This window comes from Talpa occidentalis, unplaced genomic scaffold, assembly GCF_014898055.3.
Source record: "Talpa occidentalis isolate TD23 unplaced genomic scaffold, MPIMG_talOcc4v2.1 talOcc4.8, whole genome shotgun sequence".
Classification (NCBI taxonomy): Eukaryota; Metazoa; Chordata; class Mammalia; order Eulipotyphla; family Talpidae; genus Talpa; species Talpa occidentalis.
In genome coordinates this window covers 32,601,223-32,620,320 of record NW_023605194.1, presented here as the reverse complement: position 1 = coordinate 32,620,320, position 19,098 = coordinate 32,601,223, and the positions used below count along the sequence as shown (strand labels likewise).

General features: G+C 45.0%; 1 protein-coding gene across 1 annotated transcript in view; it reads right to left on the bottom strand.

Moving 5' to 3' along the window:
- GRID1 (glutamate ionotropic receptor delta type subunit 1) overlaps positions 1-19,098 on the bottom strand; it is a 598,797-nt gene that overhangs the window by 226,667 nt on the left and 353,032 nt on the right. Inside the window, exon 5 of the mRNA XM_054690113.1 lies at positions 844-897. Within this exon, the coding sequence (XP_054546088.1) occupies positions 844-897 (54 nt within the window). The remainder of the gene's footprint in view (positions 1-843; positions 898-19,098) is intronic.

Sequence of the window (19,098 nt, the reverse complement as noted above, 5' to 3'; positions counted from 1 at the left end):
AGCCAGTCCCGGTTGTTGCACAGGGGGATGACACAGGCTGGTCTGCTCATGCTTCCAAAATGGACACACAGGCACAGGGGGTTCTACTGCAAAGCTGTGGCTTGTGTTTAAAAGCCACTCCCACACAAGTTCTGCAACATGAAGGAAGCCAGGGCCAGGTGGTTTGAAAGTGGTGAAGGTCAGACCTGGCCACAGAAAAACCTTGCTGTGCCCATTCTTTGTAGGATCCAAACCAGTGGGAGGGCCAGTTATGGGAGACACCCCTTTCACAGCTTTTATATGGTTACAATGATCCCTGCCCCCTTCAGCTGCACAGGGGTGTGTGCACACATGCACTTGTGCATCCACACTTAGGCACACATATATCCACACACATTCACACAATGCACTTTCACATACACACCTCACTTACACACACACACTCTTATATGCACACACTCATTCACATAACACACATACCTGCAACTTCCTGCATGGATGACCACCTCTGCCCCCTCCTCGTTCTTTGGCCTCCTCTTCCTCTTTGTGTTCTAACCTGCCCTAGTTTATGGGTCCCTGACCCCTGACAGGTGGCCTCACCTCACCTTGCATATCTAATGCCTGATAGCACTTCTTTTGGACTGGTCTACTCAGGTCTGGAGCTTTCCCCTGGTTCCTGCCTGCTCCAGATGAGTATCTCAGCAAGTCAGGTTTAACTCCCTGACCTCCTGTCTTGCCACGATGGAGCCCTGGAATTCACTTCAGCACCCCAAGTCAGAATTAGACCTGAAGGATCATTGTGGGCTTTTCCAAAGAGCAGGCAGCCAGTGCAAGCTGCGCCCCTTATCATTCTGGGGTTCTTACCTCATTCACAAAGACCCAGTGGCTGTCCTTGGAAGCCAAGTTGGTCTCCACAGCCTGCAGAGAGAAAAAGAAAATGAACATGAACACAAGCAAGCCAGAAGCTGGAAGACGCACAGGGTGATTGCTGAGAGGGGTTTGATAAACATTATTCTTGGAGAATTTTTCCTCACAAAACATGCTGTCCCCCTGGGGCCAGCTCTGGCCGCCTTAGCTACAAGATGCATCATTTGAACACAGACATCTGATTTCCTGCTGTTTTCTGAGCACTCATGCACCAACCCCTGAGCAAGCTCTAGTTTCTGAAGGCGTCGTAGGGCCACCAATACAGGGGGTGTGGGGGGTACCTGTCGCTCTCAGAGAATGCCTGGCTGCAAACACCTTTCTGGCCAGGTGCTTAGGAGATGAGGCTCATCATTGCCAGGGGCAAAAGAATCAGAAATCTGGAAGGAGGGATTTATGGCTTCCTGTCCAGCTGTGCTAAATGATGCAAGGCTGGGGCTCTGAGCTGCCTTTAGCTGCTCAGACCCACAGAGCTGGTCCTTTCTTGCTCCTGGGCAGCGATGCCTCCACATCACTCCTGCTTATAGTGCTTTGCTCTGTTTCTTTATAACACTTGTCATTTCTTAATAGTTTAAAAAGTTTTCAGTTTACTTATTTCTTATTGTCTATTTCCTCCACCAGGCTGGGGTCTTATAAAGGCAGGGGCCACATCTGTTTTGGTCACAGTTGTATCTTTGAACCTTTCACTAGAACCAGCACATAGTAACTGTTCCACTAACATTACTGAATATATAAATGAAGTGCTGGAAGGTAAGGTAGGTAGGACCCAGTTACTTGTTAGTCATGTTCTATGAGCGCTTTTCTTTCACCTTCAATTGGAAAGCCTGAAAGTAGAAAGAACTGACAATTTTCAAGTATATTCTGAAATACTCAGTTTGTGCATGCCAAGTACTTGCTGAGTGCCAGGCACTGTGCCAGGCCATCTATTAACCTGGGAAGGAACTATCAGATTACAGTTCACTCTTTTTTTTTGGATTTTTGTAATTTTTTTGACTTTTTATTTGAAAAACTAAAAATAAAAACTTCAAAATCATCCATAACCATGCCCCATTTTTTTAATTCTGCCAATGTAATGAAAATTACCCATTTATCCCTCAAAATTCATTCTCCATTGATTTCTTTGAGGTGACCCCTCCAGAGTTTTAGCCACATCTCTGAGTATAAATCTATATACATATATCAGGCAGATGTTTCATGGGACCATGAAAACAACTGTCTGAATACAACTGTCACTTCTGACTTCACAGTGTATCAAGGATATCTTTCTTTGTCTGTACAGAGACCTGACTCACACTTCTTGATAGATGAGGAATAGCAGGGTAAGGAGTCTGACTGCACCACATGTGGGGGCCCAGGTCACTGAATGGTCCTTGCATGGGGTGCTGGTAGACCCTCACCCACAGGAGGAACAGGCATCAGTCCTGGTGACCAACACAGCAAGTCTGAGTAGAGCCCCTGGGAGTGTCCAGGTAAACTCTGCCATCTCGGTCCTTTACAGATACGGGGCGGGGGCGGGGGGGGGTTGACACAGGAACCTTTCCTGTCATCTCAGGATGTCCCTCTCCAGCTTAGAATTGAGAGGATGCCAGATCCTGTGAAGTCAGTCAGAGACGGGAGTCTGGAGAGGTGGAAAGGACCATTCAAACACTCTGGCTCTATCTGTGTATCTATAAAATATAGGTAATTCTCAACCTGTCTTATCTGTCACGATATGCAAAATAGCTCAAATCCTCAGTCTTAAGAAGCAGCAAACACAGAGAATAGTATCCATACAAATTCCACACCTGCCCTGTATAGCAGAGAGGGGAAGCAGCCATCCCTAGCATTTTGGGGCTCCATCCTTGCTCGTTGAATCACCCACATTCTTGGATCCTGGGGTCTGCAATCACTACAGTCCTCCTTCTCTTTATGATCCCCACCCCCATAAAGCCCCTATTCCCTAGGATAAATGAGACATATCTAAGAATGCCTTGGCTACTTCCTCCCCTAACTTGGAAGAAGGCTCCACGTGTTCTCTCTCCTGCACTTAAAGAAAAGAAATTCTGAGAGATGCCAAATAACAACTGGGCACTTCATGGGGCCATGTCCCAAAAATACACTTTGCCCCTTCTAAAATTCAGTAAATCAGTTCCTCGCCACAGAAGATGTCAAGACTTAGGAGCCAGCAGCTCCCTGAGGAACTGTCAGATGGGTGCAGAAGGGAGAGCACCTCAGGGTGGTCAGACCAGACCCTCTCTCCTCTCAACACCCAGACTTTCAGGAAAATCTTCAGAAGCCCAAGAGCCTGTGAGGAGATTAGGGAGGGAGAAGTGGACATGGGTGTTCTGGGAAAACTCTAGCACATGGTTAGATGCCACCCGCCTCCATTCCCAGCAGCTCAGCATGTCCTTATTGCTCACGTGGAGGAGACTGGTGACATGCTCATCAAATCCGTGCATGATACAGAGCTGGGAGAATGTCATACTGTCTCAGAAAGCAAGAACAGTGAGCTGAATCTAAAAAAAAAATTAGTTTTAATAAGACTGAATTCAAAGTCCTACACTTAGTTTCCAGGAGCAGAAGGGCAAATGGGGAGATGAGACTTGAAAGAACCACTGTAAAGACCCATGGATAGAGGGAGCTGGTGGTCTATTGCCCTTTCTGAAGAGCAAACACAAACATTGCCCTTTACGAAGTCACACACTTGATGGAGAACACTGCAGACTGGAGTCTGGTCATGGAGTGGGATGGTGTAAACCGATGGCCAGTTAAAATACCCAGGCATGCCTAGAGCACAAGACAGCATAGCTGTCTTTAAACATGTGAATTATCATGTGCATGAGAATGGAACTGCTCTTTGCAGCCTCTGGGAGTTGGCTCAGGACCAAGGTCTTAAGTCACCAGAGAGGCAGATATTAACTCAATCTAGGAGAAAACTTTTTGACTTTGCAAGGACAGCAGGTCCTAAAATAACTCAGTTTCACTCAACATTGTTTCGTTGTAGCACTGATTAGAAAAAACAATCCCAGACAACATTGTAGGAACCCAGTTATTCTGTGGACCTGTTTCCATCAGCGTCATTTCACTTCAAGTTGCAATTTCCATAAGGATGACATCGAGGACTTACTGTACTTAAAGATGGAGCCAGCTGCCTCACGGGAAGTGCCTGAGTATAAGACAGACAGCAGCGCTGTGAAAGGCATTTAAGTACCAGCATGGAGTGAGATGAGGGTAAGACTCGCTCATGCAAACATTTGAGTACTTGGATGAGGGTAAGACCCCATCATGCACTTTACTGCAGCAAGGATTCTCAAGCCTGGCTGCAGAACTTCCTAGGGAAGTTTCAAAAATGCAATCTCTGGTTCTAATCCCTACAAATCCTTATTTACCAGGAATGAAATGTGTCTGGGCCTGTGTTGCCACAGCTCTAGATCTGATTCTTGGCCACTGGGGCTGGCAGTCCTGCTCCAGATGGTGTAATTCTGTGAATCTGAAGGTGTGGGTGCACCCAGACAGATCAGGGGTGCTCTGTATGTCTCCATATGAATTAGAAGCACAGAAGACCTTACTCAATTGCTGGAACAGCCCAGGGAGCAGGTAAGAGCTCTGATTACTCCAAGGAGTCTTCCTACCTTGTCTCAGACGATACATGGAAGATATTGATGGAGAATTGATCAGAAAGCCCACAGGACAACTAGCCAACTTTCTGTCCTACTTTCCCTCACCAATTAAGCATCAGCTAATTTGTTAAGCCTCTTTTCCCTGCATGGAGATAAATAGCACTTGACTGCAGCCTTTTCCAGCAGGTGCAACTCACACAGAAGCTGAGATAGATGGTGAGAAAGAGAAGCTACTGCAGTTTTAGCAAAAAACATCTCCCTACCTCCACCCCCCTTATTATTGGAGACCTGCCAGTTCCACTGGAAGAGCCTTAAATGCTCACAGCCCAGGGGGCATTGTCCCTCCCAGCACCACTAATTCCCTTCTAAGTGCTGTCCATTTCCTTTTCCTCCCCAGCCATGTCTGAAGCAGGTGGAGGTCAAGTCTTTCCTTTCATCACTGAGCAAGCAAGGTAAGAGGAGGCAGGCAGATTATGTTCAAATCCCAATGCTGAGCTGAGTGACCCTGGGTGAGCTATTCTACCTCTCTGAATGCAGTTCCAAGTCTCTAAGGCGCTGGATGACAAACCTGCTATGGAAGCTCTGCCCACATGCCTCTCAAATCCGATTAGGAATTTTGAGCACACTCCCCATGTGCGCTCACTCCCAACAGCAGACACCAGGGCTCAGGCAGCCAGAACCCTGCTTGGCTCTCATATGTTGGGAAGTTGACACCCCTGACCAAGGACCGAGGGTGCGTGTGTACAGATCCCAGCTGCCCTGTTCGCTGCCAGGGATTGCTCCAAGTGTGATCTCAGTTGTTTCCAGAATCCCTCTGCAGAACTGAGCCAAAACTATCTCCCTGGATTGCACACCCTCCCTGGCTTCCTCCACTTCACTGTTCCACATCCCTACACCCCTGCTGTTTTTCTTTTTTTTTTTTTTAATTCCCCAGGGAACACATATTAATAAATCACTGTCACACATATGCTCACCTCATTGTCTGCTTCTGGGTACTCAACCTGAGACAAACACCTCCCATCTTGAGGTTATTATGAGAATTAAATAAAATTACATGTGAAGCTTCCAGCCTAGAAAGGAGCTCACGATGAAAGTGAGCAGAGCCTGCTTTTCTCAAGCACCCACCAAGATCTTCAATACATCTCCTCTACCTCACAACCCCCACACCTTTACTTACAGCACCCTCACAAGACAGCAGAGCTCTCAACCCCATTTCACAGACAGGGAACTGAGACTTAGGTCTCGACTGGGATTTTGCTTGCATAGGTCCCTCAGCTCGTACATGGCAGAGACGGTCTCCAAAGCCTGTGTTCTTTTCCCTCGGTCATGCTGCTCCCCAAGAGAACTGAACACCTGTCAACTGAGCACTGAGCTCTTGGGCCTGGGACTGGGCTTGGCCCCTGACAAGGGGAACAAAATGATCTCTTTTCTCTTATATGAGAAAAAACCATTAGGAGCAGTGATGCCTTCCTTCTCCAGGTTAACTTGTTCTCATAAGCCTGAGATCATTATTCCACTTGCATTTCTTACGTATGAGCCTGTTTCACTTTGTCTTGGCCTAAAGGAATAGTAAATGGAGTGGAAAAAACCTCCACATGGAAGCCTTCCAGCAACATTGCTGAAAATTTATTTTACAAAGTGCAAATGCCACCCATTATTTATGTATGTGTTAATTGTTGGCCACTTATCCAGGCACACCCCCCCCCTCCACTCGGAGAGCCTGAGATAATGAAAGCTTGTCGACAATTAGCATCTTTTAAAAACCCCAACTCTAACATTTCAGAACATTCCCCCCCTGGAACCCAGGGCCTGGCATTATCCCAAGGACAGATAAGAGCTAACTTTAAAGACCCACCGCTGTCTCTGCAGCAACATGCTATTTAGGAACAATTCTCTCCTCGGTGCAATGTCACCCCTCTGAAGCAGAGGGAATGCAACGCCCCCCATTTGCAAGGAAGGGTAGAAACTGGCTGCAATACTACAGATGATTTGAGGAGCCCCTTTACAAGGAAAGCAGCAAAGTAGTCACTGCAAGGCCTGAGTTTCAGAGGCTACGTCCAGACCACAAGGAAACTCACAAAGGGCAGCTATCACTGAACTATCCCAGGCCACCCCGTGCTTCCCTCGGGACTGCCTTCTCAGGAAAAGGGCAGCATTCTGGTCCAGCTACTTCTCCTATTTACCCCCATTTTGTCTCCAGAACCCCCTGTGGCCTTGCTTTTGCCAGAAAACTACCGTAGTGCTTTCACCAACTCCCCCACAGCTCCGACATCCAGCTCCACCCTTCCTCCTTGATCACAGTGGGGAATTTCAGACCCTCTCTTACTCTTCCCCAGGTCCATCCTCCAGACCCTTCCCAGGAGCTGGCCCTACTGACCCAGCATGGATTATCTATTCCCACTTCATCCATGTCCATGCTGGAGCTTCCTTGAAGCCTGGGGGCCTCCGTCATGGTGACAGCAGGAAACATGAGTATCTGAGCACAGGAAAAGGCAGCACAGCATGTGGAGGGGTGAAGAGTGGCCACTGGAGGAAGAGGGGGGCAAGGCAATCACCCCCCCTAGAACAAGGCCATCTAGGGAAGGCATAGAGGAACTGACCCAGTAACTTCCCAACACAGTTCTGGGGGGCACTGAAAGGGCTCTTTTACTGAGAGAGATGTAGGTCTCCACCTGGGAGCTCAGGGAAGGCAGTGGCTGGAAAAGGTGCTGGGAAAGGAGGAGCACACTGGATCAGGTTGGGTGCAATCTCTGGCATTTACTGTAGCCTTCTCCCCATTGGCTCCTGAGTTAAGCCTTCTATGTATGATACTTCATGGAGTGCTCCAAAGAGCCCATTGCAAGAGGTTTCTAACCTGCAGCCTATAGATAGGGAAACTGAGGCTCAGAAGGATCAAATGATTTGTCTAAAGTGTCCCAGGAAGTCAGTGAAACCAAGGCAGCCCATGCATTTTCTACTATAAGCTACTGTAAGGTAAATGAGTTAATCAGGCTTTTTACACCACTAGCCTCTCTGGCTATAACCTATGGCCTTGATTATGTTATGCAAAAGGTGCATGGGTGTGGGGCATGCATGCCTCATTGTGGACACTGCAGCATGGGTATGTGCACATGTGCAAGTGTGCACATCCGTGCTGAGGAGATGGGATAAAATGGTGGCATCGCGCCTCCCTGGTGGGGCAAGGGGTTAAGCACTATGAAGCAATCCACAGCCTCTACAGCATGAGTTCAATCACTGGCCAGCCAGGGAGAAACCCACATGGCGAGGCAGATCTCTCCTGTCTTGCCTGCTGCTCCCTCAGCAGTGTATTTCAGTCGATCTGCCTGTTCTGTTCCCCCCTCTGTCTCTGGTGGATCCTCCTCCACCCCCCACATCTCTGGCCTGTGCCCCAGCTCTTGTATGCATAAATAAATAAATCTTTAAAAAAAAAAAGGTGACATCACCCTAGGGGAGGTGGACTCAAGTTGCTGTCTCCCTGTTGGCTTGTTTCCCCTTTGTCCTATTAAAACCTATAAAGATGATGCCAAGGGCTCCAAGGTTCTCTTCTAAACTGTTAGAACCAATGGTGAACCTACCCAGCCTTAGATGGTTGTAAAATAGCTACCAAATTAGGAACCAAAAGAAAAAAAAATTCTCAGCACTTTTCATAGCAGTGTAATGCAAAAGCAAGGAGGTGATGCAGATGGTAGTGAGGCCTGGATAGTGGGCTTGGGAACCACAGAGACATCCCTAAAATTGAATTCTGTTGTTTCTTGCCAGACCCCTCTAGACCCCCTGGGATAAGTGGAGCTCTTATTACCAGAGGATTTCTGTATATGGGGAGCAGCCTCTAGTGTCTCATTAAGGACTTCTGCCTGAACCAAGGCAGTGCAGAGGCCCTTCCCCAACATGGTGCCTGGCAAATAGTAACCTTGAAAAGATGTCAACGAATGGGCTCACACCCTTGTATATTTCCCTAGTGCTGAGTGTGAGGAAGGCCAGGGACATAAGTAGGAAGCCAGGACAGTGACAAGGGATATTGATGTACAGGCAATCTTTGCTTTGCATGATTCCACACTCATGGAAACCCATTCATATAGGACCTGTGTCCTCACTTTGCTCACACTGTTTCAATAGGCACTTAATTTTCAGTTAACACCAAGCCATGCAAAGTAAGTACTGCCTATATTTAAAAATAGCACCTTTCCTACACATCTGAGATGAAATGAAGTGAACTTGAAAGATGGTTAAGTGCAAGATATTGTGACCTTTGGAAGCAGATGGAAACATGATCCAATTTTCAAGCTTTTCCATGGGGATATAATTGTTTTTCATTTGTGCTGAACTCTGAACCTCCTGATGCAAGTTCCATATCCTACTTAACAACAGAGTAAGTTCTGGACTTGTTTCATCAATAAATGGCATTTAAAAAGATATTACTGTAACACTGGAAAGAGAGTGTTCATCATTAGTTTGGTATTTCTTTTTTACACTAGCTTTGATCTCAGAAAACTATTACATTAAAGTTTTTTAAAAGGCAGGACTAATTGACTAAATACATGTGAAAATCTAATAGATCTGAACAATTTCTAGTCAATCATTAGACCTCCCTGGCTTTAGCCCTCACTGTTTACCAAGTTTGAGATAAATAGCAATTCTGAACCGCCTTCCCACTTTGTGAGGAGGGCAGAAGTGCCAGCTCACAGCCTCAGGGGAAGAGGATTCATTACAGATCATTTGTGGATCCTTCAGATGAAATAGAGACAGGTTCCAGGTCTGTGCAGGAAGTGCAATTTACTGTAATAAAAAGTGAGAATATGCTACATGTGGACAATTTATGAGGAAACGTTAATATCAGCAGAAAAATGAAATGGAGACAGCTTGCAGGCACGATCTGTTTAATAAGATCAACTTGGAGAAGTGAAGTCTGGCAGTGCCGATGAGTGTCAACTGATGGATTTTAATCAATGGTCCGTAATTTCCCTGCCACCTGGAGAACATGGCAGACAAACAAGGCCCTCCATGTTCTCACTCATACAGACCCCAGGCTGTGTGTCCCCTCGGGAGGAAAGGGGAGTCAGTGTGTGTGTGTTCCATCTTATCTCATAGAGGAGAAAGGCATCCCCTGGCCTTGGCTGTGTGGACACTACCACACAATTCCTGCTGAAGACAGAGATGTATAATAGAACAAATCACTTCTGAGCTTATTATTTATGCCCTACTCTGGCTTTGTGAGAGCAGCCGCCAGCCTCTGCAGTGGGCTGTGAACAATCTCACAACGGGGTCCCCCAGAGGGCAGGGGAGCCACTCTTGGGTGGCAGGTGGCTGCGCTGAGCCATTTCTCATATACTCTGCTGTTCAGCTCCAGCTTCAAGCAATTTTCACATACAAGCAAAACAAAGTCCAGAACTGATTAGAAATGTTTTCTTCTCCCCTCCCATGGGTGCTTGCACGTTCATGCTGGAGCTTAAAAAGGCACTGCTGGTCCAAATACTGGCTCTGGGGACCAACAGCATCCAGAGCTGCTGAAGGAGAGGGTAGGAAGAGTTTGGGGCAGAGAAGTCCCTCCCAGCACTGCTGGGTCACCTTGTTCCCACAGATCTACACTGGCATGTGGCTGTCACACCCAGAGACCCAGACCCAAACCTGATGTCCGCTGAGAAAACAGCCACACTGCCTCAGCTGCTCGATTAAAGCATCTGCGTTCAAGGTTAATACTTCGACCCCTTCAAATCATGCCAGGCAAGTTACTTCCGCACGAGGATCTAATTTCTTTCCTCAACCTAAATTGTTTTTAAAAGATGGAAGCGTTTGAATTCTTTTTAAGGCAATAAAGTTGAAAGCAGCAATTCTTTACCAAGCTGATAAGAGCTGCTGGGTGTAATTTGTATTCTTTTTTATGAACCTGACTTTTTGGAGAATGGAATAGAAAGAAAAATATCTTCTTTTCAGTACTGAAGGCAAGAGCTGCTTCTTCCTCTAGGTTCTGGGGGGGGGGGTAGGTTTCCTGGCTCAGGAATTATCAGGAATTGAGTCTCTGATTTGCTAAATGGAAGGTCAGGGAGGTTCCCTGTCTGACGTGGGGCGGGGTGGGGTGGGAGAGTGGGCTCAACAGAGACCATGGGGCTCTCAAGTCTTAGGAAGTGGAGAAGATATTACAAATTTGGTAAAAATTAAAGGGGGAGGGGAGTCTACTTTCTTTAGTCTTGCAATATAAGTCACTTGATTCCTCTGAGACAACTGTCTCCAAGTACAAAGCCTCTGTGCACTTGGGTCCCAGACCTAAGTATAGCTAGTTTTTGCACAAAGTGCAGGGACCCAACAGCAAGGCCCTGTAACTGCATTCAGCTGCTAGACAGAGTAGACAGAAAAGCCAAATACACACATGCTTAGTCTCAGGGTCATGAGGATGTGGTTCACTGCCCCATCCTCCACTCTCATTGCCAGTGCAAAGCACCTGGAAAGGCCCTACACATGGAATGGCATTGCTTGGAGGGAAAACCCTCAAAACAGAGGACTTTCCTAGCTCAGTACAGAAAGTAGAAAACTCAGCGAGAGAATTCACCACCACCCATGTCCTACCACCAGCCTCAGAGCTGCAGGTCTGGTGATAGACATGTGGGTGGAGGCAATCCTACTTGACCCCCAGGATAACCTTAAGCTTCAAACTCTCCAAAATACCCCTATGCACGTGGCCATGTTCTCATGGGCATGCGCATGCACATGCACATACACATACACACACACACACACACACAGCCCAAACAATTCCACTCACGCAACTTGTGAGGGAAAATGGGGCACACGTGAAAAGGAATGTACATAAGTCCACAACCACAATATACCCAGTGTAGGCATCTTTGAATCTCTCAAATTGCTGCCCCCAAAGCATGCTGGTCTTTCTTATTTCCATGACCAGATTTCCCATATGGCCTCTGTGGTGCTTTTCCAAAATGGAAATCCCAATCTATGTAGTCACTAATTCTTGCAACAATCCTGCAAAGTGACAATTTATGATTCCCCTTTAATACAAGAAAAAAGTGATGCTTACAAACTAGTAAATGACTAGTAAATGACCCCAGCTCTCTGGGGTCACAGAAGGGACCAGTGTCATTTCTGCCAAGTTGGAGAGGCCCAGAAGTGAGAGTACTAGACAACCTGTCAACAGGTGGGATGGGGGTAGCTGTCCATCCCCCCCCAGGCCCTGGGGACAGAGAGGCTCATGAAGATCTCTGCCTTCCCCTGTTGCCATTCAGTGTAGACCTATGGCTTCTTGACTCTGTTCTCCCTGGTACAGGATTGCAATGGCCTAGGGTAAGGGTCAAGTGCAAATTAGTGCCAGGCTGACAGTTCAGGGAGAAGGGGAAAGGCCACAGGCACAAGCTAAGAGGCTGTGGGCTAGAAAGGGATCAGTCCCATAGGCCTCCTGAGAAACCTGCCCCAATAAGAGAAAGAGAAGCCCCAAGAAGAGTATAGACTTCTCTGACTTATCCACTTAGGGGATTAAAAAGATTAAAAATTCAAAGAATCAGGTGTCCATCCTCATGAAAATCCATGAGCAGTTAGGAGAGAGACAATAGCAGGACCCACCCACCCACCTATTTAACAAGCATGCCCTGGGTTCCTACTGGGTGGCAGGTGCTGGATATGGAAAAAGGCAGCTGCAGCCCATCTATTTGAGTAAAAAAATTCTAAAATGATAGGATAGTAATCATTTAACTCTCAGCCAAAATAAATGAGAAGAAGACCCATATTGAGGCACTCCAAGAAAAGTTTCAGAAAGAGAAGAGAAAGGAGAAGGAGGAGGAAGTCAGGCCTGTCACATGGAAGAAATGGGAATCAGAGACCAGGAAAAAGAATAACTATAAGAAAGTAAAAATCAAAATCAACAAACAACTATGAACCAGAGACTCTATGGGGGATGGGGGTCGGAGAAAGGAGGGATTAGGGTCAAAATAAGGGGGTTGCAATTGTATGGGGAATATAAAAATAAAATTTAAAAAATATAAAGATATATAAATACAAAAAAAAAAAAGGAATGGGAATCAGAATAGCATAAGGATAGCTTTCGAGTAACAAGGAGTAGCAAGTAACAAGGAACCATGTCCAGCCTTCTATAGGTTTCCAGCCCAAGTTTTCCGACCTTCCATCCAACTCTGTGAGTTGCCCAATATCATTTGAATAACTTTCTTTTACTTCCTATTAACTCTGTTTTAAAGCTTTTTATAGCAATAGGGAAAATAATATTTACTCCTAAAATCTAAATATCAAGCACTGCTAAGACCAATGTGCTGAACACCAACGTAATCTAAAATTTTTAAGAGAGAATAAATGGAGTGATTTCAAAGCACAACATGACAATCATAAACCATACTTTACAAACCTATTATTCAATACTAAATCATAGTTGAAAAAATCAAGCAGTATGAAAAGCTGTCTATTAATAAATGGCAATCCCATGTCCTACCCCGACCTTGTCCTGCCTTCCAGAGGTAAACATTTCTAAGTCTTTTAACTATTTTTATAACATTTACTTCCTTATTTCTTAATCATATGTTCACACTGTTATATTTGGGTGATCAATTTCAGACATTAGCATTATCTATTATCTCTCTAATTTGGTAATAAGGAGTTAAGTCTCTCACACGACCCTTCACCTTTCCATTTCCCTTCCCAACATCTCCCACTTAGTTGTATCATAATTGTTAACTCAGAAGTGTTGCCTTTATTATGACTATAAAAATAGTATTCCCTATCAAGTCAGGTAGTAGACTATGATTACATTATCTCCTTATACAACTTGTTCCATTCTTGCATTAACAATTGCCATGATTTATATTTATTTATGCAAGTTCTATAAATATTTGTCCAAATGTTCAACTGTATAAAACAGCCTTTTAGTTTCCTTACACCCTAGTATCTTAGAGCCCTCTCCCATGTTCCCGGAGGCACTTGGTCTCCAGTTGGATGGCCAGACCTCGTCCCGAGAGTTTCCTTTCTCATCTGCTGGTTGGAGTGCCTGTACCTGTCGTTGTTTCTCTCAAGTCCTCTTCGACCTTGTGAGCTTATAATACTGAATTTTACTGTCATTTTAGAATAGTTTGGAGAAAGAGGGGATGAACATGGACAAACAGTCAGCATAATCTGATCAATCAGAAGTCAACAAATTCCCTTTGTGTTCAAACTAACTAGAGTAGGCTTTCGTTGCTGGCAAAGGAGAATGCTGACACAAGAAGGCTGGAGGAGGATGCAGCAGGGGTGAGCATGGCCCATGCAGGGATTAACAGAAAAGGGCAAGTTGCAGACAAAACTAGAAATAAAAGGAATGTTGTTTTCTGCACCAAGTCCATAAAGCTAGCTGAGAACCCAACTCTAAAACTTCTCATGCAGAAATTCTTTTCATAAGCTTTGGGATGTTGAGACTGTCTGCCCAGACTTTGAGAGAGGGACAATTCCCTCTTCTGCTCTAATCTGCAGTCTCCAGAGGCTGTTTTGGGCATCATGTTCTTTAGGGACCATGTAACTGAGAAGGTATGATTTTATAGCGATTCTCGATCAAGCCCACAAACACATTTTGGACTCAGGCCCTGTTTATCACTCCGAGAGGGGAGGGATGTCAGGCTCTTCACTGACAACTTCATTCCACAGCCCATTTAAGTAAACATACATCAGGCAACCCAAGGTGAGGAGTGGAGAGGATCCATCAGTAGCTTTAGGATTAACATTATATCAATCGGGTGTGCATGAGGCCTGGGGATTTATAATAGCCTGTTCAAAGAAATAGTTCAAACATACTGGCTCACTTTGATCAACACAACCCTCTAGAAGGATAAATGATTTAAAAATCTACAGAATACAGAGGTCTGGGCTCCTTCAACATAAATCCAGGCTGAGGGTTTCCTAAGTGTCCTGTTCTCTGGGAGGGGGGACAAGGGAAGAAGTTGTGGATGATGTCTCTTTCCCAGTCACACTGGGCTCTAGGGAGGCAAGGCAGTGCATGCAGTTTGCTGACGGGCCAGCTGACTACATGGGCCTCTAAGGCAGAGCAGGGAGAGCAGGCTGGAAAAGTTGGAAAGGCTTTATGCAGAGACTGAGCTGGAAAGGTGAGGAGATTTGATAGACTAAAAGTCTATCAAACTAGTAAGTCATTAAAATCCTAGGCAGGAAGAGTAAAGGTGAGCAAAACTGTGGAGGCAAGAGAGAGAAAATAATGAGCTCAAAAATAACGAGTATGCAAATTGTTCTAAGTCCAAAGTGCCCACAGAACTCCCCAAAATAGTGGCTGAAAGATCCCCTAGTGGCAGAGATGGGAGTCCCACACACACACACACACACACACACAAAAAAGTTGCTAACCTGGAGCATATTCCACACCATTAGACCAGTTGTAGGTCAGACCTAGAGTCCAGGCCATCCCCTCAAGAGTCCCGCCTCCAGGTATGGCCCACCAGCATCATGCATTCTCAGGGGTGTGTGTATGTGTCCCTCGGGGGCTAAAATTTCTGCATAGTCTAGCATATGACTTCCTCTTTGACAGCACACTGTCTTCACAAGAACAATATCACATAAAAAGCCATTTCACACATCACCTTCTGAAGAAAATTATTTGATTGTTTTCTAATCCTTTTCTTGGGTCTTTTAGAGCAGAAAATACAGTTAATATAAACAGGGTGGTGAGAATACCATCCTGCCCTGGAGGTGCACAGGCTGACGGGAGACTGGAAAGGCCAGCCAGGGTTGCTGATCAGGTCCAGGCCTGCATGCAGACAGTCGACCTGCTGCAGGAGAACGACAGGAATGAGTCGTACAGGGAGCTCCTGTAACTCCAGGATGAGGTCAGAGAGCATTGATTCCTGCCCACAGAGAAGTCCTTGGGAGCTTGGTTGGGCTAAAGTCACCCTTGAACTTTAAGAACTTTAGAGTTTTCCTGGATATTTTCATAATGATGAAAAAAATCTAAATTGAGTTCATGTCATGGAGAATAAAGCTGGATGTAGACTTCAAAGTGAGTTCCACAAAGTCTAGTACAACAGCATTAAAATTGAGTGTGTGCCAACCATATGCCACCTCCCAGCTAAGTGCTCCATGTGGATTGTCTTACCATATCTTTACAGAAATCCCCTCTTCAAGGGGTACCATCATCCCTATTATCAAAGATGAGACAGTTGAGGCTGGAGACACCACATTGCCCACTCCAGAGGAAACAAACAGGAAACAAGGACAGAGCCGGGAGAGGGTGCCAAGTCTGCTGATGGCCACAGGCTTCTCAACTTCCTCCTGAGTATAACTCAGGCAGGGTGAGAAGTCCCCTAAAGAAAACTGGAAAGGCTCAGGGGTAGAATTCTGACCTGGAAGTCACAAATGCCTTCCACAAAGCTGTCCCAGTGTGGCTGGACAGGAGCATTGAGAAGGACACCAGCAGTTGTCCTGTCTACAGAAGAGGCAGCCAAGAGAGCCAAAGAGTATACACTGTTAGCTGGGTTCCCCTCATGCCTGAGAGCCAGGGCATAGGAACTACGGCTGTGTGACCAGCAAGTGACTGTGTACCAGGCCTAGCATGGACCACAGCTCAGGAACCTGCCCACTAACTCTGGCAAAAGAGCTGCTGAGACATCAAGGACACCAGTCATCACAATTATGCACAGCAACAGCTGTGCACCTGGCACTGTGTAGTACATTCTATACATTAATTCCTTTAATTCCCTCAGCAATTCCATTAGGTAGGTACTGTCATCCACCCAATGATAGGTATAGGTAAACTAAGGCACAGAATGACTCTTTAACTTGTCTAAGGTAAACAGAGCTACATAGAGGTAAAGGCCCAAATTTGAACCTGGCAAGCTGGTGCCAAAGACCAGATTCTAATCATTCTGTGTATTATTTATCTTTATATCAACAACTAGACTTTTTGGTGTGCTTAATATAGAACCATGAAGGCCTACTATGTGCCAGAGTCACTGTATGGTCTGGGAATACAGACACACTGAGGTCATGCCTACCTTTCATAATCTCACTGTCTTCAATGAAGACACATAATGGAACATAAAAAGGTGGGGGCTATATAGAAAGGAGACATGCATGGGGCACTAGGAAACCACATAGTAGGGTACCTAATTTGAACTCAAGGATTCAGGGAAGATGTCTTGTAATAAAAGACACTGGAGCTACATCTAAAAAATTAAGTAGAAGCTAGCCAGCAGGACAGCCTAAGGAACACCACATTTTAATTCTTCTAAAGCTTTTAAGCTCTACTTGTGCCAAGTCAAATCCCTAGGAAGCTCCAAGTATGGATGATATCATTTAAGCTTTCCACAGAAAAACTTACACTGAGCTAGAAAATCACATTGTTTATGCCTTTGGATTTCAGCCAGAACTGATATAAGGAGCAGTCATATGAATCACATTTGCATTGTTTGTAAAACTGCTAGCAAAGACACTATCCATTATGTTGTTCTATGTCCCTTATCTAGGGACTTACATGATAAATGCCTCCCAAAGCACTAAACTAAAAAAATAAAATAGGAAATAGAAGCCTCTCTCCCAGTGGACAGGTGTTCTTTGAGTAAGCATTGAGGCAAGTGCATTCTGCAGGGATCTGTTGTTGCCTCGTCTTCCAGGAAGCTCAGACCTGAGGTCAGTATTAACAGTTTCCTTTCGCCTGTGCTTTAGGCATAAGAATCCCTTTGCCCTTGTTTATTTGCCTTTTAAAACTGCAACTTTATTTTCAGTTACAGTTTTATATCTTTTGTAACTAATACAGTAATGATACAACTGTTGAGCAGGCATGCATAAAGCTCAAAGTCACCCTGCTCCCCAACCTGTTGATACCTATTACCTCCCATAATTTATTCTCATCAAACTCTAAGAGTCCCTTTATATTCAGAAGGGAAGAGTCCAGCTCTTCAGTCAACCAACCATCTTCATCTACCATCTGTGCTGTGGTGTCTCCTCTCAGAACAGGAAACAGAGTTGCCCTTCATACTTCTTCAGACATGGTCTTCTTAGGGCTTCAAGATACCTTTAAGACATATTCCTTAGAAACTACAAGAATCAGGGCCAGCTGGACAGGCATTTGAGATAGCTCTGATGAAAGGGGGATGTGGCCATCTTTTAGATGTGTGTATGTGTATACATGTGGATGTTATGCCCAAATCCATCCTAACACTTATGCTCCATCTTGACCTAACCAATGCTTTTTTATCCCAGCTACAAAATGAGATTTCTATGAAGCATTACAAAAATTACACATTCAAAGCACCTGGCATAGAGGAGGCGCTAAGGGTTATCTTTTCACTTGCCCTCCCCATGTTTGACTGCAATCTCCATAAGGACAAGCACTGTGAATGTCTTAGTGGCTGTGCTACACCCCAGGGCCTAATGCAAATGCTGGCCCTTAGGAGCTACTCAATAGATACCTGAACTGAGACTACAACACTCAATAAATATTGCTTGAATGAATCAATGATAATAAACAACAGATCTGAACAAATGACATGGTAGATAACTGAGTATATAGCAAATTTACTCCTATTTACTCAAGTGTGCAAACATGACATAGCCTCTTCACTTTCCAGAACTTTCTTCACAGGTCTTCATTCCCAATCTTAGGTACTAGGAAAGAGATCTACCTACATATTCTGTCTCAGTCACCTCATGTTTAATTTTGATCTTTGATGTATGCTTAGTCATTTAGATGCCCACCCCTTGCTCTGCTTCTCCTTCTCCCAGTCAAGTTTTCATGACCTGGAGGGTCTTGGAGCAGAGCAGAGCATATCCTCTGAGGAGCTGGTTTGGCCTGGTCTGGTCCTTCACTCCATGTGCTGGCAGAGCTGGCTGGCTGGGTGAGGGCTGGCTGGTCCTGCTTGGCTGACTTGGCTCCCAAGAAACTTGGACTCCTCTCAAATTTCTGCCATTTTCTCTCTTAGAGCATAGCTTATACAGTTGCCCCCCTCCCACCCCTTCTCTACAGGAAAGAAACTGCATCTACTGCAGTTCTGAATTCAGCTGTCTTCTCTCTTCCCTGGGGGACATCTGGGGAATGTTCAGATTCCTGATCTACTCTACATAATTCTTGCTTGGGACTGAAACAATCCATGGATGAAATCCACTAACAAAAGGTATAGTGTATGTTCATTCCATATGTCTTCACCCATCTTCCTCTCAACTATGAGAACTGTACTGGGCACATAGTAGGGACCACAAAGTCCTGTGAAATCCAAGTAAGCTGCACTGAACTAAATACAATTAAAATGATTCAAACTGGCTATGAACTGCTTATTCTTTTTGAGTTTATGTTAAGGAAAATTGAATCTTTTGAAAACTAGTTCATAGAATCTATCCAAGCAAGGAACTTAACTCCAGTTTGAGAGAAAAATGCTGACTTTCAATATTTTTATTGAGCTCTTTTGATGGTCAATTAAAAAATATTTGGCTAAAAGACAATGTGTTTTAAAAAGACATTAATAAAATCCCTTCTGGTACCAAGTTTAAAGATTGGTTTAATAAGTTCATTTTAATTCACATTTGTTTTTCTAATCAATGAAGTTTAATTTCATGAATTAAAATAGTTTTAGTTTCCTACAAGTGGCCATTCCCGACTTTCCTACAGTGGACCAGC